The sequence below is a fragment of the Thunnus albacares genome, chromosome 12 (assembly GCF_914725855.1).
Source record: "Thunnus albacares chromosome 12, fThuAlb1.1, whole genome shotgun sequence".
In the NCBI taxonomy this organism is placed as follows: Eukaryota; Metazoa; Chordata; class Actinopteri; order Scombriformes; family Scombridae; genus Thunnus; species Thunnus albacares.
In genome coordinates, this window is record NC_058117.1 from 14,666,165 (window position 1) to 14,691,529 (window position 25,365).

Here is a 25,365-nt window from a genome sequence, read left to right on the forward strand (position 1 = left end):
TGGAAGCATTTACTTAGCTGATACTTCTGTCTTTTCCATTTGTGTCACCATTATCATCTGACTTCTCTTATCAAGTAGTTGTTTGTGAAATGAGATGCATTAACATCAGGGAAAGTAAGGAACGTTTTTTTTAACACTACTACAGAGGCATCATCAATTTTAACTTATATAACCATGAATTCTGTTCAGAGAAAAAATGTTGGATTTATTTAAATGCATCACATGATACAGCCCTTCAACATGTGTACAGACTTAAAAAAATAAAAAAAGATTGTCCATGCATGCATAGTACAGTTTGTTTAAATGTACATAATATTTGCAATGATACCATTTTATTACTAGATTTCAGTCTTTTGGCCAAAACTTACTCAAAATAGCTATATCTTCAAACATTTAGTCAAAATTTCTAGGGACACAGGCTAAACAGAAAAGAGACACATTTTAAAGACTATATAATTAACTGCAGTAAAACTAAGTCTTATCATAGATACAAAAAAGGCAATTGTCAAAGATCTGAGACTTAGCACCTGCTGGATTTAAAATAACTGCACTGAGAGGTATACACACTGAAAAAGAAACAGCTTTGGTAACAATACAGATTACCTCCAAATATGAACTTTTCATCCGACTGGGCCTTGTGTAGAATATCTTTTACAATCCTTGCTGTTGTCCAAAGGAAGAAAGTCCATCATAGTACTCCTGAAGCCACAGTGAAACTGCTGTAGTATCATTAAAATACAAAAAAGCAAAACACTTACCAGTTATGAAAAATACTAAATAGATAAGCTCTTATACAAAATATTAAATGCTCAACCATGACTGTTGTATCTCATCTTCTGTCATTTCACTACTGTTTTTTTTTTTTTTTACATGTATGTAGTCAACGTGAAAAGATTTTGTTACTGAGCTCACTTCACATGTAGGGTACTGACAGTGTCTAACAATTAAATGTGCATTTACATGTCTTTTAAAGTTGGAAAACATTTGTTTGCATTTATTTTTGGAACATATCCAGTAGGTAATGATGGTTTCTGGCCACAGATCTCACAAAGATGAGAATATCGACTGTAAAGCCCTACAGCAGGTCAGCTCAGCCCAGACAGGTGATGTGTTATATTAAATCAAACAGACTTACCAGACTGAAGTAGCAGTCTGTCCTCATTCAATCCCAGACAGTCAGCAATGTGACAGTTCCTCAGCTTCTACTCTTGTGGTTGGCATAGGTAGGGAAGCCAAACTGGGAGACCATCAGGTTGGAAAAGCAGAGTGGCATGAAGCCATAGATCTGTGTCAGCCTGTTCAGACAGTAGGACCTCTGAAGAAGGTGTTCAGGACGATGCCACATACCCTGATATCCACTGCTGGCATCCTTTTCCAGGTTGCGGAGGTCCACGGGTTTGACAAAGACCCCAGAGGGTCTGGTAGGGCTGCCACTGGACTTGGAGTGTTTCCTCAAATACAGCGCTACAGCAAAGTTCATTGCAATATCATCACAATTTTGTGTTGCATCCACCAGCTCATGCACTGCTTGAGGTTGGTCCTGGAAAAGCTGGAGGTAGCGGCGGTGGAAGAAGGCAGCGCCAATTAACACCATGGAGTATCTGCAAGATAGTAGAAAAGATGGTCTTTCACATATAAATAAGAACAAACAAAACAACAGGCCTGACTAACACAAAACATGATAGTACATTATATGATGCAGTGCATGTGGAGCTTTAGATTATGAAAAATAACAATGCAACTTACTGGTCACCTCCTCCTATTTCTGGGTTCTGCAGCTCAAAGCTGCCATAACTATACACTCCCCCTGGTGTTGTGACATGTTTCCGGGGCACAAAGCCGACAATTTGGTCTGGAAATTGCTGTGTAACCAAATATAAAACAACTTATAGCCACAATGTGCATGGTCCAAGTACCATATAATTTTGGCGCACAAATTATCAAGCAAAACCAAAATGTAATTTAGATGTACAGAATGTTAATCTGTCTCAACTCCACTGTCAATAAAGTGTTTTACCTTCCAGACAGAGAAAGCAAAACTGATGTCAGGAACGCTGACCAGAGTGTCGTCATCCAGCATCAACACGGCTAAGAACCAGAACAAAAATCAAATCGATTCCATTGAGAAAAATGTTGAAACCAACAAAACATAAAGGCATATATAAATATCTCTTAATAACTGCAAGCTGATAGATATACTGACCATCAGTATCAATCTCAAGGAATGGTTGTAGTCTGTTGCGCATGTGATTGCTAGTCTGCTCCTTGAACACCACAGGGACCGGATGAGGCCCCAAGGAGTTCCATAACTTTAAGGGTGTCTGCTCCCCAATGTTGTTCCAGACTATGATAATCCGCTGAAGATGAGGCACTGCCTGGTAATGGTTTAGAAGTTTGAGAAGAATGTCTGTGCGGTTGTATGTTTGGATGATGACAGTAAACCTCTGCTCCTCCTCTGTGCTGTCACCATGGTGGCGATGTGCAGGTATCTCATTTTGAGATGTTGCCCGGCGTAGCACTCCCAGAGCACCAACACCTCCTTGGTCCTCAGCAGAGGGCAGCAGAGCTGTCAAGGCTGCACCAACCAGGAGTAGCAGCAGGATTGGCCAAACCAAATAGGCTCGCCTGAGCCCCATCCAGCAATGCCGGACCCTGCATCAAAGGAGGCACACAGACAAGGAGAACATAACTTTACAACACACTCCGAGCCTGTTTTTTCCTCACAATTAAGATCTCCCAAAATTTATTTACTTAAGCCATTTTAAACACATGTTGTGAGACTGAAAAGCATGACTTTGCATTCAGTTGTACTACAACTTATTTTTGTGAAAACACTTTCATTGATCAGTTATCCTATGGATGACTTGCTGAACACTCTGGTTCATTCAGACAATAATTAAATGACAAAGGGCTGGTGAACATTAACAGCGCTGTCAGAAATGTGAAAACTATTGAAATTGTATGGGGTCGAAAGCCAGAGCAGGATAATTTAATTAACAAATAGAGAGAGCCAATAGTTTTCGACAGTCCCTGGCTACGCCCATGCACGTATTGAATTTGTCATGCAGTTCTATCACATGCTTTAAGTTATATAAAGATTTTACGTTAAACGTTACCCCTAGGCCAGTATTCTTTAATTAGATTAACATACCTAAGTGCCTGATGAAATAGTTATTCTTACACTGAACAAAGTAGAGAGTATGTTTTAATTCTTCCCAGAATTCAAAACTCACCTCATTTTGTTACCGCTACAAACAAACCTTTTACCTCATATATTCGCCATGTTGGATGACCCGAAGCCAAAGAGCCTACAAGGAAGGAGCTGTCACAAGCTAACATTAGCCGCAACGTTAAGTGAGTGGAGTGGCGTCACCGCTCAGAAATTGAATTCTGTACCGCTTGAAACCTGCAAATGTACAATTTCTTGAAAAAACAGGATCTGTTTGAGTCTGTATGTAGATATTTTTCTACGCTGAGCGTCGTACATCTGTTTTCACAGATTCATACCCTCTTTGTAAAACGACGCCATCTTTGTTGGGGCAAACTAACGTGCGTCGTGTAATTTGGTTTTCCGTCAGTGTCTTATCTCTACCGACACCAGAGATGCATTCATCACGGGACAACACGTAAAACGCCTCCATAATAACTTCTTTCACTATCAAAACGTGAAACTCCACACAGCAGAGTTTATCAGATTAGGTGAGTTTTGTTGGTGGTGCTCAGTGCTGCAGCTGCTTGTGACGGACATGTACTGTTAACGTGAAATGCTTTGAGAAGTTGCAGATTATTAGAGCACGAAGACAACAAGAGGAATATGCCTTTAGTACCAGCGCTAAATTGTCCTACAGCCCCACTTTCCAATGGTCTGCAGATCCCAATATTTGGATTAGGTGAGTTCTCATTATGCCAAAATACAGAATACATAAATGCACACATATTATATGATGGTTCACAGATTTTTTTAAAACTATGGTATGCATGATAATTTAATGTTTTATATCAAAACATTTTAAAATAAACCATTTGAAGGAGGAAACCCCCAAGGGAAAATATTAATACATATTAAAAGACATATCACATAACCTAAAATAAACCATTTGAAGGAGGAAACCCCAAAGGAAAATATTAATACATATTAATAGACATATCACATAACCTGAATTTACAGATATGTTCAAAGTAAAATATGACTATCTAATATATCAACTGAACAGTATGCACCAGACTTGATTCAACGTTTAAAATGGCTTTAAAATAATAAAAAAGTAATGAATTTGTGGGGACGTAAACAACATGAGTAAAACTGACCAGCTAGATCTGCATCAGGTCTCAGATACACATATATATGTGCGTGTGTGTATGTATATACATATATACATATATGTATATGTAAATATATATATATTGCTGTTGTAGTTGATGTCAAATATTAAAAGCACATTTGTCACTTTTATTCAGTTGTTAATTGATTATTTTTTAACTATCAACTTTCTGACCCCACTTTAAGGTTATGACAATATTCATACGGTGCTTTGGCAATACTGTATCTCCATATGGTCATGCCAAAAACCCTTTGAATTGAATTGAGTTGACTTTGTTGTTGACTTTCTACATTTTGTCTCATATTTTCTGTCTATTCCAGGCACATCACATGATGGCGGATACTCTCATGATGCCATCATTTATGCACTCACTGAGTGTGGAGTGCGCCATATCGACACAGCAAAGCGCTATGGCTGTGAGGAGAAACTAGGCAGAGCTATCAGAGAAAGTGGGTTACCACGAAGTGATCTGTGGCTCACCAATAAACTGTGGCCAGGTGACTACGGATACAAAGCTGCAAAAAAGGCCTGCCTTGACTCCTGCTCACAGATGGGGGTGGATTATTTTGGTATGGGTTGAGACCGATTAAGACATGTTTACAAAAACCTTAATCTTTTTGCTTTCTATTATCATTACAGTCATCATTACCCAACATTGTATGCAGTTTGTCTTCCTGTGTCTTGTAGTCTCTCATTAAATCATCACCTGCCCCTATTTTTCAGACCTTTACCTCATGCACTGGCCAGAGTCATCGCGGCATGGCTGCTCCAACAGGGAGGTGAGAGCTGAGACCTGGAGAGCTTTGGAGGAACTTTACAAAGAAGGTAATTACTCACTTAATCTGCTAGTAAAGTAAATGTAGTGTATTATAAAATTTGAGGCAAGAGAGTAGCTTCAAGAATGACAACAAGTTACCAGGCCAGGCTTTGAATACCAGTGATAATAAAATTGAAGTCTCACATAACTGTTTCCTTTACTACCTTATTTTTATCTCCTGCAATTATTTTCAGGACTGTATTAAAAGACCAGATGCAGACAGAGGAGAACATTTTAAAAGTAACTTTTAGTGACTGCAATAAACATCATTGTGACCGTGGGGTATTTTTAAGAGCATAACCTTCTGTGTGTCACTGTAGGGGTGTGCCGTGCTATTGGAGTGAGCAACTTTCTGGTCCACCACCTGGAACAGTTAAAGGAAGACTGTAGTGTGGTGCCACATGTTAACCAGGTAGATTTTTTTTTTTCCAGAAAGCCTTCAATTAGATTAAACAAGATTATTTGCGACAAGTTCTATAGAGGCATTCAGGCCATTTATGGAAGAGATAGAGTTAAGGTAAGGAGAAAAAACATGCACAGTCCAAATAATTTGTTAGACTTTGATTACTATCTTACCTCATAAACTTCTAATTAAAAAAAATAAAATAAAATAAAAATTGTAAGGGACTGTATGAAAGTTATCATGGGTCTTTTTTCTGAAGGGACAGAAGTCTAAATTATTTTGGAGCGCAAGGGAGGGTCTTGTAACTTTTTCTCATCCCAGTTGTATATTTTACATTCTTCATTCTTCCCCAGTCAGTTATTCAGTTCCTCTCCACACCCCAATAGTTTTTCCATCATGCCAAACATGCCAAAGTGCCAACATAACTTGCCTATGATGTATCTTGATCCATCAGGTGGAGTACCATCCGTTCCAGCAGCCCAGTGACCTGATTGAATATTGTCGTCGGGAACAGATTGTGTTCGAAGGGTACAGTCCTCTGGCCAAGGGTCAAGTCCTCAGCAACTCCACTGTTCTCCAGATAGCAGAAAAGTACAAACGCACACCTGCTCAAATCTGCGTCCGCTGGAGTATTCAGGTTGTCAGATTGTTCAGATATGGACCCTCTCAAGTTGAGTTGGCCTGAGACTCATGTTTCTTTGTATGCTTTTTTTTTTTAATCATAATGTTATGGCTCCCTTGCTTTCCCTTAGAATGGAGTTGTCACAATACCAAAATCTACCAAAAAGGAGCGGATACAAGAAAACTGTCAAGTGAGTCAAAAATGCATTTCACGGTCGTTTGCATGATTGCACATTAAACACCTGAAACAATGCAAAATATGAGAAAATAAGGAGCATATTATCATATTTTATGTGTATAAGATTAATAAAGGTTCATGACGTTGTTGATTGACCAAGCAAACTGGCAAGACGACACAGAAAACAGTTAAAAAATATGAGAATGATTCATTTATCTGACCAAGGCAAAAGGTTAAACTCTTAGAAATGGTTAATTTAGATGACAGTTAAAAAAATTGGGCCCAGAATAAATTAAAAGCAACTAAAGTTACTGATATACTTGCTTTTAACTACACATTTACGTGCACTCATGGTTACCTCACATGTCCTGCGTTCTGTGAGAGCTTTGGTTAATGTGCTCAGAAATTGAACCCCTCTGCTGCGTCTTCAGAAGCTGCATCTGTAGTTTCAACTGATCACAGCCATTTATTCTGTAATCTCACCTGTTGCCTCTTGTTCCTCCTCTGTCTCTGCCCTCTCTCACACACACACACACATAGGTGTTTGAGTTCCAGCTGGAGGAGGGTGACATGAATACTTTGGGAATGTTGCATGATGGAAGACACGTGTCTTGGGATCCAACCAATGTGGAGTAACATGCCGGAAAAGACCAAAAGGATGTTTGTCCTGGAACCAGTTATCTGAAGAACTAATTTTGAGATTATTGGTTTTTAATCTTTATATACTTCCTGGAAGAAGATTCTATGTTCATTCATCTCAGCCTTACTTCATAGGAATCTACTAAATATCTACTTAAAAAATATTGATTATATATAATATAATAATAATATAAAGCAATACAGATTGGATGTTACAATCATAGATAACATAGAAATGTCTTAATGATGATTATAGCAAAAAGAATCCTTTCTAAATAATGAACATGTGCCTTTGCAGAAATGCAGTTGTCCCACTGAGAATGAATTCTGTCATGAATCATGAATCATTTTTCCTCCACAATAGTATTATTCCAAACACTATCAAGGTTAACATTAATAAAGTTGTTGCAACTTACTAGAGGAAGACTTTGGATGAGAATCTCTCATCCTTACCAGTTATTTCTGTCAGGTATATACAGTATTTACTGTGCCCCAACTGTAATTATTACCACTCAGCTACATTAATTTACATTTGATATGTTGTATGATCTATATATTTTTTAAAATAAAACAATGACACAAACACTCAGAGTTAGCAATATCATTTAATCTTTCCCCCTCAGCTTAGAATCACTGTTGTATATAAGTTACATTTTGTTTTCTCAATTTCACAGGTTCATTTTTTTCTCTCTTCAAACTTCCAGTTTGACCTCCCTCTCGTATCAAACAAAAAAAAAAGCAGATTGTATTATACAAAAATGCAAACCAATTTTCACACAGTGAATTCTCTTACAAAGTCATAAAATGGCGTAATAATGGCTACATCCACATTGGAGGAAGATAATTCTAAACATTCCTTAATGGAGTATAATATACATATAAAAACTTTTTTTACTTGCTGAAATCAAACCTGTACCTTAATTTAAGAGATATTTTACAAGGGAGTAATCATATAAAAAAGCCATTTGCGAATTTTCCCCAGAAAGTCAGGGAATAAAATGTGAGCCTCAAACAGCAGTAACAGAGTTCAGTGGTCAAGGGTGGGAGTGGAGGGGTTAACTGGTTATGTAAATGAGGGGCAGGCAGCAGTTCCACTCAGAAACAAAAACACACAAGAGATTGAAATGAACATCTTTTGCTATTTACTATATAGTAAACCACCCCACATATCATTGTACGTCAGTTCTCCAAAGCTAAAGGCGTTTTAGGCTTGTTCAGACCTGCAGGGACCCATCTAGTGGAATCAGCATTATGATAGTTTTGGTTGACTTGCGCTTGAGAGTGAGAAACAACATTGAATTAACACCATTAAATGCCGCCAATTCATGACTAAACCAAATTCCCTCTTTTTGTAAGTCATATACTGATTTTCTTAAACATAACAGCAAAATGAAGCTGGTAGACCAATTTGAGTGACACCTGTATGAATGTCACTCATAGCTGTTGACTACGCATAAGGTCAGATGATGCATTAACGACTGTAAGACTTGCAGGTCAGTAAATTCACTCAATTATTGCAGAAACGAAAAAAGAAGAGAAAGAAAAACTACAAATCCAGCTAGGTCAACAACATTTCCTTAAAAAAAAAAACAACAATAAAAATACACATCTTGCTTCAAATCTTGAGATTTGCATTATTGCATTGTTGCTGTTATACATGAGTTTCAAAAGAGGGGAAATCTCCTAGAGTCCGTTTGTATGACTCTAAAATCATGCCAATTCAGTGTTAACATTTTTGTGATCACCTCATGCTCCTAAAAGCAGACATGGGTAAAGGAGCGTTGCATTGTGGATTTAAGGCCAACCTTTCATCAGAGACTTCCTGAATATCCTCTTGGGGTGGGGGGCGTGGGGGAAAACCCCAACACTTTTCTAACACCTCAACACTATCACCCAAGTACAGCACACTTTGAGGGGGGGAAAAAAAAAAAAAACTTAGTCAGGGTACATTTTCTACAATACAATCTAGCACACACAAAACGTCTCCATAAATTTTCCAAAGTTACAGAAATTTTTTTTCTTTCTTCTTCGGAAGCATAGTCTATAAAGAACATCTTTGTTTGAACACAAAAGATTAAGTGAACACACGTCAATGCGCACAGAAGTCCTTCGTCTGGGAAAGGATAAAGTCTGTGTTGGCAACCAGTGGACAGAAAACAAATCAAACAACAAAAAAAAAAACATTTTGCTGATTCTAAGTAGAGATCATTTAATATAAATGCTGAGCGAGTAGAATAAGAGGTGGCACGTTAATAGTGCTTTAGTATATTAATGTATGTATACATACTCATATGTATAAGTGAGCTGTGTACCTAAACAATAAATGTAGCGAGGAGCAGCCAAAGGCTTGAAGTGTGGTTGGGGGGGGGGGGGGGGGGGGGGGGAGGAAAAAAAAAAGAAGAAAGAAATCCCAAACATCCACTATCATGGTGCTGACATCATGCGAAACAATGCCCATCAAACAATCCAGATGAGGATGTCGGACACAAAAACATTTGTGTCTATTTTTAATTGACTCATCAGTGATCAGGGATTTGTCAAACTCAGTTTCGCAGTACCCCTCGTCTGACCAAAACGAAGGCTCGTGTTAAAACGAAAACCACTAGACCCAGAGCGTCTCCTCTATCCTTCAACCGTTCAAGCACAAGGACTCACTCGCTCTCAGCAGAGCTGTAAAACTAGCCGATCGTGGTAATTGTTTACAAAAGGCAAAGACCTCCGTGTTGAGCGTCAGCAGTAAACAATTAACATGATGAAGAAAGAGCAATAATAGTGGTAATGGTGGTGATGATGACAGCAAGTTGTGAATAGAAAAGTGTCAAATGGTGAAAAGAAAAATGTACTACTCACCAATATAAAATACTCAATGTGATATAAATTAACTTATCAAATCTCACCTAAGAAGAAGTATTTTGGAAGATAATTTTTTTTGTGTTTACCTCTCAGTCAGCGACACCATTATCCTCAGCTGTATACGTGATATTTCAAATATCCTGCGCAGCTAAAAATGCTACAAAGGATAGCTTTCTAAAACTAAAAATGAGAAGTCAGGGATTTTGCTTTTAAGTCAACTATTTCATGACAGCTCCACTGAGCCCTATAAAGCCTTCCATTGGTAAGCTTCACCCCCTCCCCCTCCCCCAAAATCGTAACAACGTAAAGCATGAAAAAATAAAACAAAATTTAACAAAAAGACACAAGGGAAGGCAACTTCATAGAAGTTAGGTGAACAAATGACAAGATAATCCCAATGGGGAGGCTTTTTGTGTGGCCAGATGAGAAGCTCTGAGGAGGGAAATGCTTATTTATTTAGCCTGACATTATAAAGTCAAGTTTACACTCATTCACCTGGCTCCTGATGAGGAAAGGTGTACTCTCTCTCAGCCTGATCATGTGCGTTCACCCCCCCCCTCCCCCTCCTCCCAAACAAAAAAAAACTCCAATAGTTTTTTTTGGAGCCTGCTGTGAAAAATTTCACAACATGATCAGCTAAGGACTGAACGCAGCCCTTTCGGAAGCTGCAGGCGAAAGGCGTTGCAACCAAACCACATCAGGTCACACCACAACCAAGAGAAGCACATAGTAGATTCCCTTATAGAAAAACATGTGGAAAGCTCATTATCAAAAAGACTTTGTTGCAATCTTTAAAACAGAATGCTTCAATTAAATATATAATATACTGCTTTCAAGTATGAAACAGACACATGATGTGTTCATAAAATGCACTAATAAAATCATACTTCTCGTGGCAGGTAAGGAAGTGCATGTGGTGTGCAAAATGTGACTTCTAAAACACCGTTTCCTATTTGCATCTCCGTTTCGGCTGAATACTGGTGGAAGTTTTTTTTTTTTTGTTTTTGTTTTTGTTTTTACTGCTTTTCCCTCCTCAGACCATCTAGATCTGGGCAGCCACTTTTTTTTTTTTACGATTCTGGGGGTGAGTACCAAGCGACACACTTCTGCTGTTTCCTACAATACCTTCATAGATCATCAGATTGCAACAGGAAAAGACTATTAAATTCCTCAGAGTGCATATGATGTGATAGAGCTTGTTAGTTTGCTTCTCTGTATCTAACCGTTTAATTTACACGTATCCTGCTACAACTAAACCAAAAAAAAATCTTGCGTGGGGAAGATTAATCATACACTTGACTATGTTTTTGTGTTTATTAAGGATGGAATAGGCTACACTTTTTGAATAATGTTACAGTACCGCTGTCAACATCGCCACCATTTTCTCTTCCTGGTATATCTATTGTGAGCCTTGTTAATGTTTAATCCCAGTAGAAAAAAAAAAGAAAGAAAAAAAAAAAAACACACACAAGAAATGTTATCATATGCCCTGGTTTCCAGGCAAGGAAAGTCATTAAAAAAAGCTCATTCACAGAACAAAAAGAAAGAAAATTCATATCACGGCAGATACTGCTCATCTTCTAAATAGAATGGGTGTATTGTCTGTGCATGCTTTTCAGTTGAGCATCTTGAGTGTGTGTGTGTGTGTGTGTGTGTAAGTGTGTGCGTGTGTGTGTGCGTGTGTGTGTAAGTGTGTACTGCCTAAGAGCAGGAATGGACGACGCCATTCTTCTGCATCTCTGAACCAGTGGCGCCTGGATCAGAACACAGGCTCAACGCAGACGTCTTATTGGTCAGTGACAGCATGGACCCGCCCACTGCACTTTCTTGCAGACTGCTGGAGCCGTTTGACACCTCGCTGAATTAAGGAAAAGAGGGGAACCCGAGTGAGAACAGGGAATACTGGGAAGAGGTGCAGGACAACATGGGTATTCAGGGACTGAACGTGTTTATATGTTTCGAGTATGTTTATACTCACCCAAGAGCCAGGGAGATTTCTTCCAGCTGAGTCTTGTGCTCTGGTTGTCCATTCTCTGCAGGTTTCATCTTGTACTGCTGAACATCATGAGCTACTTGGTTTTCCTGGTTTGGAAATAGACAACACATCCTTAGTTGCTGGAAAAAAAACCCCACCTTCATATTTTGTTTCTGACAAAAGCTTATCTGATCAGATCACTACAACTGTTATTGTTGTATGCATTTATACACTTCTCCCTATGTTAAGAAACGTCATAATAAGCTGAATGTGGGATGTTCTTAAAGGTGTACTCAAATGATTTTAGTAGTCAGCTTCCATAAATTTGGGGTGGGCGGCTTGCGGGAGACAAATTGAAAAATAATAGTAAAAATCAAAGCAGCAGAGAATGACATCCTGGCATTTACTCCCTAGTCGAGTCAAGCTCCAAACACACTGGAGTCTACATTTCCCATAATGCAACTCCATAACATCTTTTGTTAGACCCTCCATGCTTTCTGTTAAATGTGCAGTACATTTTTCTGACTTTACAAAGCTCCCTCCACAGCAAAAGAAGACATTATACAACTATTTTCACAGGCTAAGTAGTATGACAAGTTAATTGACTTTGGTGTCTAAAACTAGTGGAATGCTTTTTTTTCCCCTCTTCCAACAATCACAAGACCTTTTATGTCAATAAGTCCTCCTCTATCCTAACTTCTCACCGGCATCAGTGACACTTATACATAGTTAGATTTTTACATCTCCTATTGTTGGTCAACAGCCCACTTCTCTCCTCACCATGGCCATCTCGCGGGTCCTTTTTCCAATCTCTCTCTCCACCTGGTGGAGCTCCAGGCTTAGCTGTTCACTAGAGACAGCTGTTGCACTTGCTCCCCCTGCTGGCCACTTGGCCTGTTGCTGCTGCTGGGCTGCTGCTGCCTGACCCTGGCTGGGCTGCACAGGCTGACCTGCCAATGCACTGGCCTCCCTCTGCAGCAGTAAGGTGTTACTGGCAGCCTGCGATAGAGACAAGGAAGTGAAGTGATTTAAAAATCTTTGGAGACATAGAAGTTCTTGTATTATTTTCTATACTTTCCAGACATTTTTATGTTATCTTGTTAGTTAGAAACAGAGAGCATACATACCTCCATGCTGTGCATCTGGGTCTGTTGGTTAATCTGCTGGTTGACCTGCTGCAGCTCAATCTTTAATTGTTCTCTGTCTGTGGCTGCCATAGGCAGGCTGCAAGGGTGACAGTGAGAGAGACGTTTACATCACAGCTCAACAAACATGATTATCAGTACTGACTGCTTTGTCATGTCACTATCACTATCGAAAAACAAAGGACTCACCGCTCACTAAAGTGTCCCTGAGAGGAGGAGGCAGTCTGGTGGGAGGGGTATGAAGCTCCACCCCATCCTCCATGGCTTCCATATGTGTATTCTGCTGGGCACAAGGTGTCAGCAATGTTTTAACGACAAACAGGAATGATTAAATAACAATTACGTGGTAGGGGTGGGCAACGTGGACAAAATTAGTACAGAATAATACAGCAATATCAACAGGTTAAGATATTTACCAAATATACAAAAATTACATGGTACAAATGTATACTTATGAATTAACCTAATAAGTAGGAGCCCACTCTGCCAGAGCATATTGATTATACAAACTTTCATTAATAGGTTGTATTCAAATTCAAATAAGCTTTATTGGCTAAATGTTAAAGTTACATTATTGCCAAAGTTGAATAAGATATTTTTGAATAACGGTTGTACACATTGTTTTTTACCTGGCATGGCCATGTGTTTAGAGTTTGGGTTCTGGGGAGTGGAGGCCATGGCCTGTACAGGGCCGGTAGTCTGATAGCCCGTCTTTGAGGTGCGGGAGATGGCACCAAAGCGTGATACAGTGGGCTGGGGTCCAAACGGGATAATAGGGTCATCGTCCTTGACTTCTGCACCCCTACGAGGGGCCTCAAGCGATGGTTCCCTCAGACCCTTGGCCTCAACATTCTGCCAGACAGATGGAGAGAGAGGAATGATTATGTTATGGAGAAATCTCAGGAACAGATCTTCAACCCCTAATGTTTATAGGGGAAATACTGACATGGTAACCAGAACAGATATCCATCTGAACCCACCATCATCTCCATGGTTCCAGGAACCATAACATCTTTGGGTTTGGCGTCCTTTGTGCCAATGTAGGAGCCAATGGTTTCACAAGACCAGGGAGAGTATTGCCCAGCGTAGTCAGGCTCTCTGCCTTTCCCTATGGTTTTGGAGCTCTCTTCACCATACTGCAGACACAGAACATGCAGAGACAAACTGTCACTTATATGCAGTCTATCATAACTTCTTGTCAACTGTTACACCACTATGTCACTTACAGTTCTTGAATCCTGAAATAACTGATCTATCAGATCTTTCAATTCACATGAACTTCACATAGTGCTAACCTCAGGAGGGTAGTCGCTGGGGAAGGTATGAGAAAGAGTTGGGGAGGCAGCAAATGGTGGAGGGGAGATGACCTTCCTTTCCTCCAGCTGGGATAACAGCTCCTGCCGACGTCGGTGCAGGTAGTCCAGGCTGGGCTGGGAACCACTATATGGCCCCTAAAACACACATACGCAACATTGAAAGAATTATTGCTGTTGAACTGTCTGCAGTTATCTTAGTGTTTTGTAACTTGGATGACAACACAGAGTGGTTAAGATACACAGCTAATATGAAGAATAATCCAAAGAGACTCACCCTGACATAAGCCCTCATGGGTGGAGGTTGGGCACCTTGTGGATAGTAGCCATCTGGTGGGTATCTATCCCGGGCACTGGCATCTGCGTGGTAGAGTGAGTTACCCTGCCCTGCTGATTGTGGGGGAACATCCAGAGGCGCAGGACTCATTCTGACCAGGCCATCCCTCTGAGATGTGTAAGGCTGTGGGGGAGGTGGTGGGCCGGTATAGGTCCCGTGGCGACCTCGGTCATAGTGCGGAGGGTGAGGGTAGGAGAAGGGTGGGCCAGAGTGAGGGGCCTGGTAAGGGCGCTCTGGTGGGCCATAGCCAGGGTAGGGGTCATGGTAAGGGGGTCCTGACTCACTGGGGGGTGGAGGGTTACGGATGTAATCCCGAGGAACATACTGTGGTGGCTGTTGGTAGGGGTAACCTGAGAAACAAATGACTAATTGTTAACATCAAAATGGCTGCATTTCAATCACATTTACATCAATTTTATAAATTATTTCTATGCTAACTATGATAGCAATGCTATATGATAGCAATTTCTCAAAAGTTTAACACAAACACACAAGCACAATGTAGTATTCTGTTTACTTGACTCTTACCTGGGGGGTATTGTGTGGGCTCATACTGAGGACCAGAAGGTGGTGGGCGAGTATCAGGGTAGAACATGTCAGAGAGCTGTGGCTGGGGGTACACTGGTGAACCTCTGGGTACCACAGGCATCTGCTTCACCCCAGAGAGGTGGTCTGCAGGCATTCTGGGGTGGGCCATGGCATGAGGTGGCAGAGGCATACCGGGTTTGGGCACAGAGTCCAGGCTACAAGAATTAATGTAACATGAAAGACAACTGATGACAGACTGATAGAAAGTGAGTCATAAACAAGTGTATCAATTAATAAGAAGGCTGTGCTAAAGAGTAGAAAGAGTCTGTAGGTTTCCACTTCAACTGAAAACTATACTTGATGGTGTTCTGTTAGGCACACAGCTTCACAAAAAATTTAAATATCTCAAACCTTACTTACTATGAATAATCATCAACATGCAGACAGATTTATTTTGCCTTATCTATTATTCTCTCTCTGTCTAGAGAGAAGGAACACAGTCTTACCAGCTGGTGTTGATCAAAAGAATACTCTGCAGACTCTATTCCACATGATTGTCTGTTCTTTAGATGCCAGCTTAATAAAAATACAGTGAACATTAGACTCACGGATCAGGTGGTGATCCTGGGGCACTGGGACTCCCTACATCCATCTTGATGGGTTTACGCAACACGTCATATGAGACTGTGTCTGTGCCACGAGCAATGAGCTGGGGCAAAGAGGGTGCACTGCTCCCATTGGTGAGGGGTGAAGGCTTCCGGGTCACTGCTACATCAAGGGGAAGGCCTTCATCTGGCATGAGCCCTGAGCCAGGGAGGCGAGCTGCCAGGCGCTTATTCATCTTACGATACCTGACAGAAAACGCAGTACAACACGTATAAGAAATGCTGTGGTTGTTTTTGGATAATGGGAAGGAGGAAAATGTGTTGGTTTCAACTGCAATAACTTATCAAAAATCTTGAACAAGGTTTCTGACTCACTTCTCCAGTTCTTCCTGAGAGTGAGCAAAGGTGCAGCTGGCTCCACGAGGACAGCCCCCCTTCTGCTTCATGTCACGACACATGTATGTTTTGTACTTGCTGTGCTGAGGAGGCTAAAGAGAGACACCAAGGATTATTGAAATGGAGAACACTGAACTTTTTGTGTCATTCTTGTAAAATCCTATTTATGGAAGTTGCCTAGCACAGCAACAAGTCTCTGGAACTCTACTGGAGGGATGAACACTCTTCTTTCAAACCTTTATTACTGTGGATTAATAAAGTAACATACAAGGGAAAGGCCCAGCTCTTCTCGTGATCCGATGGACAGACTGACCTGTTGAGGGTCAGCTCCTTTCTTGCTGTGGTTCTGGATAAAGTCTACCAGGCCATGCACCACTGTCTTCACTGCTACCAACCCCTTCTCTAGCTGCTCCCATGTGGGAGGGGGAGCATCTGAGGAAACAGATGGAGAAGATGAATGAGAAAAACAGACATTTTATTCCATAATTTCAATTTCATACCTAAGAATTTAATTATTTGTCTTAGAGGTGTTATATGTGTGGGTTCCAGCACAGTATACGAACAATGTCCTCAGCTGGCTACCTGTCTGGTGAGCAAGATCAGGCTTTTCTTTCTATTCTGACTTGTCCTCACCAGGAGTTAAGAGGACAGGGTGGCCAGTTACAAAACAGTGTCATGAGGGTTTAAACCTAGGCCTTTCAATACAAACCATTTGGTCATTATGCCAACCACTGCTCTTGACCTCACTAAAAAAATACAGTTGGGATTCCAGAATTTGGCCTTTGAAGTTATTTGTGGTGGTAAAACAAAAAAAAAAAACAACAAAATTTGAGAGTCAGCTGGAACAAAACATTTCATCCACAAGCTTACTTCTGACTAGGAAAGACATTTTTGAGGCCTTTTGGAAGACAAACACAAAAACACTAAAAATCCTTTTGGGTTGGCCATTAAAATGCGTTCTATATATGAGAAACCTTAGTTTTTAAGGGTCAGTAAAACTGGAATGCAACAGCTAAGCCTTGGCCAAGACATATCCTTGCATATTTTGGCAGTTCTCCTGCTTGTTTTAAGCCAGCTTTTTAGACAAGATATACTGGAATGATAAGGAGGATGTGGGAGAGGGGGTCATAGTTTGGATTCTAACCAGTGACACTGCACATACTTCAAAACCAAGTTTTCCCAATTCAGCTCATTTCTTACCAGGACTGGGGTCAATGTTGGCCAGTAGTTCCAGGTGAGGCCGCAGCCTGTTGAGGTTGGCTGGGTCTCCAGTCCTTTGTAGCGCAATCGTTAGCTCTTGAACACTTTGAGCAAAGGACGCTGGGGTCTGCAGCTGTGCCGGAAGTAGAGAAACAGGGAGTTAATGCTTTGATAGACGTTGAAAAGCACAAAGTATCCTCTATGAAATATGTACCACGAATGGAAACGAACACGAGATAAATACAAAAAAAAATAAACATTTACTTTTCTCACATACCTTATCTATGATAGACTGCATATGTGACTTGTGAGACTGATCTCCATATAACAGAGAAGACCACTGATCAGGTGCGATGCGCAGCCCACCCTCCATGGCAATCTGAACAATCTGAGAGTCATGCTCGCGCCGCAGAGCTTCGTAAGTACGGAACTCTTCTTTCAGTTGCATTAGGGATGAATCTTCATCACGTTTGGTCACCTAGGTAGCCACACAGGACGAAGGAAAGAGTAAATTAAATCTTTTTGTTAGTTGTTTTACTCTGTTAGGTTTCTTCCATAGAAAACTTTTACTTCATTTTCTATGGCTTTCAACAGCTCCCTGATGAATGACAGACAATATAAGACCTCCACCAGGACAGCTATACTTTTACTCTCACTACTTATACGTTTTATACTTATCAAAGCGGTGGATAAGCAATGATTAAAAAAACAGAACAACAGGTATCTCTACAAGGTCAGAGTTGCTCTGATAATGAGGCAATGAGCCCTGTTACGGGCAACAGCACATGACATACACTATCTGTCACAAAAATTTAAAAATCAATGACATTCTGGTCCTCAGCCAGTGACCTACCTTGAAGCAAGAGGCCCTGTAGAGGAGCTGCACAACATGGCCTATGCTTGTCTTAGAGGCCTGCGGGAAGCGAGGCTCAAGCCTCTGGACTACAAAGAGAACCAACACCTTCCTGGACAGAGCAGAACCATCCTCTAGTGCAAGAAGGACTAACTTCAGAGCCTCCTCCTGCATGGCTGAGAAAGAAAAAACACAGACATAAAATCTATGAGCAACAATTCACTGTCAAAAAGGCCTAAAGCAAACATTTCCTGAGGATATATATAGTAGACTGCTTCTTATCAAGAGTGGAAAGGGCTTGTCTTTTTCTAGGTAATGGAAAAGTAACTACCTGGGCCAAGAAACTGACATCCTCGTGCACGGACAGCAGCCCACAGATTGGAGGAGAGCTGCTGCGGATTCTGATGCTGCAAGATGAGTTCGGTGACAGTTCGCTCGCCCAGAGAGCGGGCAGCTCTCATGGCTCTCACACGGCCCTCCTCTTCCACCAGCTGGCAGTGGACCAGAGTTACCAGTTTCCTCTGCATGGGTCGACTCAGCATGCTCTGGGCCGTGCTGCTCAAACCCACACCTGGTGACAGATTAGACGAGACAAGTGGTGAGCCAGTGAATATATACAGAAACCTTATATCCTGTTATTACATATTCATTTATATCAGTGTGGGAAGAGTAAATATGAGTGTAATATTATAAAATTCAACAGCACCACAAAATACAGCTCAACAATGGCAATTAAGTTAAATCAAAACCTCTCTAAAACACATACATTGGACATAGAGATATAATAATATTACCATAGAACGATTTACTATCAAGTAATAGAATCAAAAGTCAAAAATGACACACATGTTGCATAAGACGCAGTGATAATAAGTGTGCATCTAAATGTCAAATTAAGTGAGATAACTGGTAATGGTAACGATGATTATTCAAAGATCTTTCAATTTTCATTAAGATTTGATCCACCGAGTGTATGTTAACCAACAACGAGCAAGTTGCTGTGGCATTATCTGTGCATCCTAGCAACATTGGTTACATCCACCCAGATGGGTTTTTCCCCCCCCAGAAGCTAGATTTGTGCTGAATTTCCATGCAGTATATTCATATTTCAAACAGTCTTTATCTGAGCCTGTGACTTGACTTTTCCATACAACAGGAACAACATGGTCAAACGTTCTGGTGTAAATAACATGTCGCAGGTCACTTATACCCCTTCATCTTAAGATTTAAATGAGGCTACTGCCATTATAATTCATCTCTTGCAAAGCTGATTTGCTATTTTTTCTCTCAACAGGACTTAAATTAAAATGATAAAAATATTAATTAAGCCTGTAAGCTGCACAGAATTATGTTAAATATTAAATTATGTCAGACAGAGCAGCCATTCAAAGCAGCCTCATTATTTTGTTTTATTTATGATATAAATGGTTGACTCGTGTTTTAATTAAAGTAGGATTCAAAATGAGTTACACTGTAAAAAGAGCCCATGCGGGGTTTCCTATACATTCATTTATTTGTGGCAGCCTGCCACATATTGATTTTCTATTTTTGGAGCTGCGTGCCTCGCTCTCTCTCACAAACACGACAACAGACCTGTCTGTGGATAGCATGACGTTACACACTCCGGTACAATGAGGCGGTGTGCACATTTAACGTTGGTTTGTAGTCTGCCAGTAAAACCAAAGAAGAAGAGGAGTATATACGGTTGTTGGCTGACCAAAACAATCCGGAGATCACGCATGGTTAGTATCATAAACACCTCTGCACAAATTTGTCCAAAACTGATGCGTTGAAGTTAACTCTGATGAGGTAGTCTATCTATGTTCTTAACACAATCTCAGGGACCCAACTCTTCAAATTAGTTATTAGCAAGTATGCAGAGCTCGAGCGGACCTCCCGTCGTACCCGGGGAGGATGTAACATTAAATAAATTTTGGGAGGAATTTGGGATGACAGTTGAAAAGGACAAAGTGCACTGTTAGCATGTCAGCCTGTGTGTGTTGATGTAAAGTAGTTATTATTTCATAATTAATCTACATTTCGTTACAGTAAGTGGCAAATTTCCAAATCAAACAAGCTGGTTTAAGCATTAACCACAAACTCTTCAAAGCCTGGTTAAGCAATGTAAAAAATTATCTGACATATCTGCAACATGTATTTTATTATGCCTTTAAGTGGGGTTGTGTTTAATCGTGTGTATGAGAAGAGTACATTTAATGACCAAGTGATAAGGTATTCACAACTTCACAAGTGGAAATTTTCTGACAGGTCCAACTTCATGAATTGTAACTTATGCCAATGTTTTTAAAAATGCTGTTGCCCATGGAAATTACTGATTTCTTTTTTGTTATTTTTGTTTTGTTTTTTCTTGTTCCTAACTTGACCCTGACATACGGGGAACACAAACTCATGAAACATTAGAAAAAGGGAAATGTTCATTTACCGTCACCTAGCAACAGTATCCTCACAACTTAAACCACAGCCAAAAATATCGTGGACTGGACGGACGTCAATGTTAAATGTTTTAAACAATGTTAAAAACAACTTCTAGCGTTGAAATTGAAGGCAGCAAAAGTCTCGAAAGGAAGAATGGACTATAAAGGTTAAAAACAGGTGTGTGTGTGTGTGTGTGTGTGTGTAATAGGGCTGAAAAATATATATTGATATACATCACCATATGAATAAAGTTAATATTTTTGAACTTCAAAGTTCCCTTAATCAGAATTAGAATGCGAAAAATGACCAAGAATAGTATGGGCTGCAAACAGCAAATTAATTCTAATAAAGAAATTATACAAAAATAAACTGAAGTCATCTCAATATAAACTCTTTGTTGTGCAACAGTCTTCAAGCATTACAGGACACTTACACCAACGCAAACTTGGTTTCCGAAAGTGCTAAGTCAGAACACACTCTTTGCTCTTCTTTCAGCTTTCAGGTCTATTATTTTCATTAGTCTCTTGAATCATGTCTTTTGCAAGAAAAAAAGCAAAAGCATGTGTTATGTCTGTGTGTATTTTGTTTTTTCATCGTATGGTGTAACACTAGAAAACGCAGACAGGACAGTTTGATGCTGAGGTTTTTCTCTGAGTAGCTCCTTTCTCGTTCCAGGAGACGGTTTTGCTGGTGGTTGTGACTGTGAACGCTTGCAGTCTGCAGGCTCTATTGGGTGACAGTGTTTCAGGTGATGAAACAAGTTTGTGGTATTTCCTGTTTTACTTGGCACACTTTTTCGGCAGAGTTTACAATATGTGCTCCACTCTGTTGAGTGAGTCAGACTTTAAGTAGCCAAAATACCGCCACATCACTGACATCTTTTTACCTTGTTTATCCGCAATATTTCCTTTGTTTACGGTTGTTGTGACCACTGACTGGACAAGTTCTTCGTCGACACTTAAAGTTTCCTCTGAAGGAGCGTTCATCTCTTTCATGACTCTCTTGTATAATCAAAACAGTTAGCATGTGTTTTGTTCAGTTAGTCAACTAACCGTGCTGTAGGCATGGGATGTTTAAAATACTGCCATATGATTGGTTACAAATAGCTTTGTTCATGTGATTTGATAAGCTGTTGTGCATTGTCAGGCAATGTTTTCTATCGACAGTTAATATTGGAGTTTCTAATTTTCTTATTGTTTAAGTTTTGTATCATGATGAATGTATATATTGTTCATATCGCCCAGCACTGGTGTGTAGTGTCTAAGTACCTCGGGTGTTGCTGAGGGGTTTGAGGTACAGGGCCAGCTCCTCCACACACTGCCTGGCCTCCTCATAATGCTGCGAGTCCTCTGGACTGGAAATCAAGGCAACTGGCTGAGCCTTAGGAACCTGCAGCACAGCACAGAGGGGGGAAAAATTAAAACCCATAGAAATGGCAGAAACTTTCAGTGCAATCAAGTCTTAACAACGCTGCATGTAAAGGCTCACTCTAACAATGCACTAACATACTTTTCTTAGATTACCAATGTAATGGCAATCATTTGCAAAAGTGACAATAATGGAGTGTAACAACACATTTTGAAGTGTAATTTAAAATGGTATAATAAAGTGTATTAAACTCAAACAGGTTATTATTGCTCTATTGAGTATGTAAATTACTATTTGGCATTCAAGAAACTCCAAACGGAAGCAATGGTAAATCACTAGTTCTCTGTTGGCCATGCAAACATCTGCCCGCTCTATCACATACAATACATGATTACAATTTGAAGGCTTTTGCTTCAATCTCTGCTAGTATGTCATGACTTGTGGAAACGTGGCACATTAATAAACAATAGAGCCAAGAAACTGGGGAGAAACATTTCACATTTCTATTTGCATGCAGTAAATTCTAGCATAGGCCAGGCTATGTTACACTTTGTAGCAGTTTTTCAATGGCTGATTTAAATAACCAGCACCCACAGAACCTTTCATATTAATTCTCCCATCTTTTAGACCTCTGCATGCTGTAGAGGGTGACATTTGGAAAATCATGAACTTAAGCACTGATACAGACCAAATCAAATTTACTATGATAAATGAGGTCATTTTCATGAACGACGACAGGCAGTGCAGTACACATCTATCAGGGCATTTTATTTGATTAGACATTGTACCCTACTAACCTGCAAGAGCAGATATGCTAGGCTCTCAGCTTAGAGACAAGACTCACAGCTATATCAGACACACAACAGGTTCATTGTGGATACAGTGACGTTATCCATTTTTGTACAATGTACACCTGGAAACTTGGCCAACAAAGCCAAAACACCATTAGCTGTGCCTCACCCTGTTGGTCAAACACTGCCTCAGAGAAACAGCTTTACTGATTGTGCCAGCACTCATTAAACCAATAGAATTAAACTAAGTCATTGCTCAATCACTGAAGTGTGACTCATGAACGAATATCCAAACTATGTGCATCATGTAATAGCCCAGTGCATAACGCTCTAGAATAATCCATCAGCAGTACTTAGAGAAAACATCATACTGTCAAGATAGGACTGGTAGCTTAGTGTTCCACTCCTCAAACACAAAAGACATCCATGAGCTGTTATCCTCCGCTATGAGCTACCAAAATACAGGCTCTGCATAAATGTTGTCAACTGGGATTTATGTTAAAAAATATTCAAACAAACACACGTATCTCACCTGGCCTCCCACCAGCTGCAACAGGGCTGTGTTGACAGGTAGCTGCTCGATGTCTGTGCTGATGGCTGTCTGGTCAAAGGGACAGGCCTTACGGTGCAACTTGTTCAGGCACATCTTGCAGACAGTATGTCCACAGCCCAAGCTGATGGGCCGGCGAACAGTCTCCTCAAATGTCTGTGTGCAGATCGGGCACAGCAGGAACTCTGTCCATTGTGGTGCTTGCACTGGCATGGTTATATGTTGATGGGACGAGTGTGTGTAAATGTATGTAAGCTTTAACACAGAAAAAATATAATAATAATATATAATATATGGAAGATTCCACTGGAATCAAGATTTTTTTCTTCCGAACTCAATCGTTCTTAAATGTCCTCACACATTGTGGATTTTGGATCACATCGCGTGATGAATACTGTAAAAGAGAAAGAGAGTTTAAATTGTAGAAACATTCACAAATTTGAACAATTTTTTACACAAATCAAAATGTATCATATAATGTTCAATATCTTGTACTCAACTATATCTAAGCAAATTAAGAAAAACATCAATGTACTTTGTACGAGTGCATCTGTAGTTGAGAAATGCTTTTAAGGCAGTGAGATTTCACAGGATGTTTCTCGGTGGGCCATCAATACTTTACTAACCATAAATTCAAATTCAAAACGTGACTATCGGTAGTGTATTTAAGTTAACGACTCGCTAGTATGTGGCGTTCCGCCATAAAACAAAACAAATTACGGAATAAGGAAATCAGAAGTGACACAGCAGATATTCATAAGATACGGAGGAAACAAGCGACCGAAAAGGATCAAAACAACTACTGTGTGGCCTACTTAGAGGAGCTGGTTACCACTATGACTATGGACAAAGGGTCCTAAAGAGGCTAACAGCCAAATCCCTCTGCGCTATCTAACTTGATATGAAGCTAACGTTAGCTAATATAGTTGGTGAAACATTACACTACAAACAATCATTTCATTTTTGGGTCAACTTGTTAGCGATCGCAGTTGTAATCATCTATATTGTTTTGTTCTACATATATAGTCACATTTTAGCTATCCAATATGAGGCGATGCGATAGCTAGCTAACTGTAGGCAACGTTAGCTTACTTTTAGCAAGCTAGGCTATGGGTGGCTAGTTTGCTAGATTGGCTAGCAAGCAAACGTAGTTTGGTTAAAAACAGTTACTCAGTAATCGAAACTCTATTATTGTTTGGTCATAACACACTCGTTATCCTGCATGTAGCTGTATTTATGAATCAATTACACTACTAATAACATTACTACGTCGTGTATTAGTCAAGGAAATGATAGCTAGCTAGAGACGAAACCACAGTGACACTGAAAAGTGAAGCCAGCGAGCGAGATTATGTAACGCTAACATCCGAAACTACAAAGAAACACAACCAGCTTCAAAATGTATTTATTTTTTTAGAAGACACACTAATCCACTTCACCACTATGTCAACTTAATGCTCAAAATCGTAGCGGGGTTGTGTTTTGGTCACATTTTGAGAAGCAGCTAACACAAATACTGAGCACAGAAAGCTAACAGGCTAGCGAAAAACCTCACTCCTCCCCGTACTAGCAGTTAGCTTGTTAGCGAGCTACCTTTCATGTTAGCAACAACTAACCATAGCTATGCGTCATTAATGTGACTAAAACAAAATATGCAACTTCTATTTAGTTTCTATCAGGACACAACAGATCATTATTATCAAAACTACTCACTCATTCCAAAAGACTTGGAAGATTTTCATCTTTCTTTAGGAAAATGTTGCGATATTTCCTTGCCATATCGACTGTGCAGCTTAGCTGCTGCCGAGGTTTGGGGAGGTGTCAGTTCGACAACAACCTCGCTAGCCGGTTACAGCTAGCTGGAGTGTGTCTGTGTGTGTGTGTGTGTGTGTGTGTCTCTGGGTGTTACGGGCGCCCTCTACTGACATGGAACCGCACGCGCAGCCACAGCGCAAAATTGAGCAGCATCTGCCAGAGTCTGATCACATCTGGGGATTGTGACAACTGGCGAGCATAACATTGCCCCAATTAGTGC

The 25,365-nt window shown here is 40.2% G+C and overlaps 3 protein-coding genes across 5 annotated transcripts; 1 reads left to right on the forward strand and 2 right to left on the reverse strand.

Moving 5' to 3' along the window:
• Nucleotides 1-179: 179 nt before the first annotated feature.
• On the reverse strand, nucleotides 180-3,321 carry extl2 (exostosin-like glycosyltransferase 2). Of its 2 annotated transcripts, none has more exons than XM_044369422.1 (6): nucleotides 3,234-3,321; nucleotides 2,204-2,652; nucleotides 2,018-2,088; nucleotides 1,747-1,862; nucleotides 1,136-1,601; nucleotides 180-699 (listed from the first exon to the last, which is right to left on the reverse strand). In XM_044369422.1, exons 1-5 carry the CDS (start codon nucleotides 3,236-3,238, stop codon nucleotides 1,196-1,198), a joined length of 1,047 nt encoding a protein of 348 aa, XP_044225357.1. In that variant the 5' UTR covers nucleotides 3,239-3,321; the 3' UTR covers nucleotides 180-699; nucleotides 1,136-1,195. The 2 variants fall into 2 exon arrangements, with proteins under 2 accessions (XP_044225357.1, XP_044225356.1); XM_044369421.1 differs by having other exon boundaries at nucleotides 180-719.
• On the forward strand, nucleotides 3,258-7,569 carry zgc:110366 (uncharacterized protein LOC550476 homolog). Of its 2 annotated transcripts, none has more exons than XM_044369423.1 (8): nucleotides 3,258-3,354; nucleotides 3,500-3,890; nucleotides 4,643-4,891; nucleotides 5,046-5,147; nucleotides 5,460-5,551; nucleotides 5,997-6,179; nucleotides 6,295-6,354; nucleotides 6,882-7,569. In XM_044369423.1, the coding sequence occupies exons 2-8, from the start codon at nucleotides 3,815-3,817 to the stop codon at nucleotides 6,975-6,977; spliced, it is 858 nt and encodes a 285-aa protein (XP_044225358.1). In that variant the 5' UTR covers nucleotides 3,258-3,354; nucleotides 3,500-3,814; the 3' UTR covers nucleotides 6,978-7,569. The 2 variants fall into 2 exon arrangements, with proteins under 2 accessions (XP_044225358.1, XP_044225359.1); XM_044369424.1 differs by lacking the exon at nucleotides 3,258-3,354 and having other exon boundaries at nucleotides 3,596-3,699; nucleotides 3,778-3,890.
• rc3h1b (ring finger and CCCH-type domains 1b) lies at nucleotides 7,567-25,302 on the reverse strand. Its single transcript, XM_044369389.1, has 20 exons — nucleotides 25,044-25,302; nucleotides 23,313-23,724; nucleotides 21,890-22,010; nucleotides 18,517-18,756; nucleotides 18,186-18,361; nucleotides 17,610-17,810; nucleotides 17,333-17,465; nucleotides 16,446-16,564; nucleotides 16,112-16,224; nucleotides 15,740-15,982; nucleotides 15,132-15,346; nucleotides 14,544-14,953; nucleotides 14,249-14,404; nucleotides 13,934-14,089; nucleotides 13,583-13,805; nucleotides 13,143-13,233; nucleotides 12,936-13,032; nucleotides 12,589-12,807; nucleotides 11,812-11,915; nucleotides 7,567-11,691 (listed from the first exon to the last, which is right to left on the reverse strand). Exons 2-20 carry the CDS (start codon nucleotides 23,541-23,543, stop codon nucleotides 11,535-11,537), a joined length of 3,405 nt encoding a protein of 1,134 aa, XP_044225324.1. The 5' UTR covers nucleotides 23,544-23,724; nucleotides 25,044-25,302; the 3' UTR covers nucleotides 7,567-11,534.
• Nucleotides 25,303-25,365: the final 63 nt, after the last annotated feature.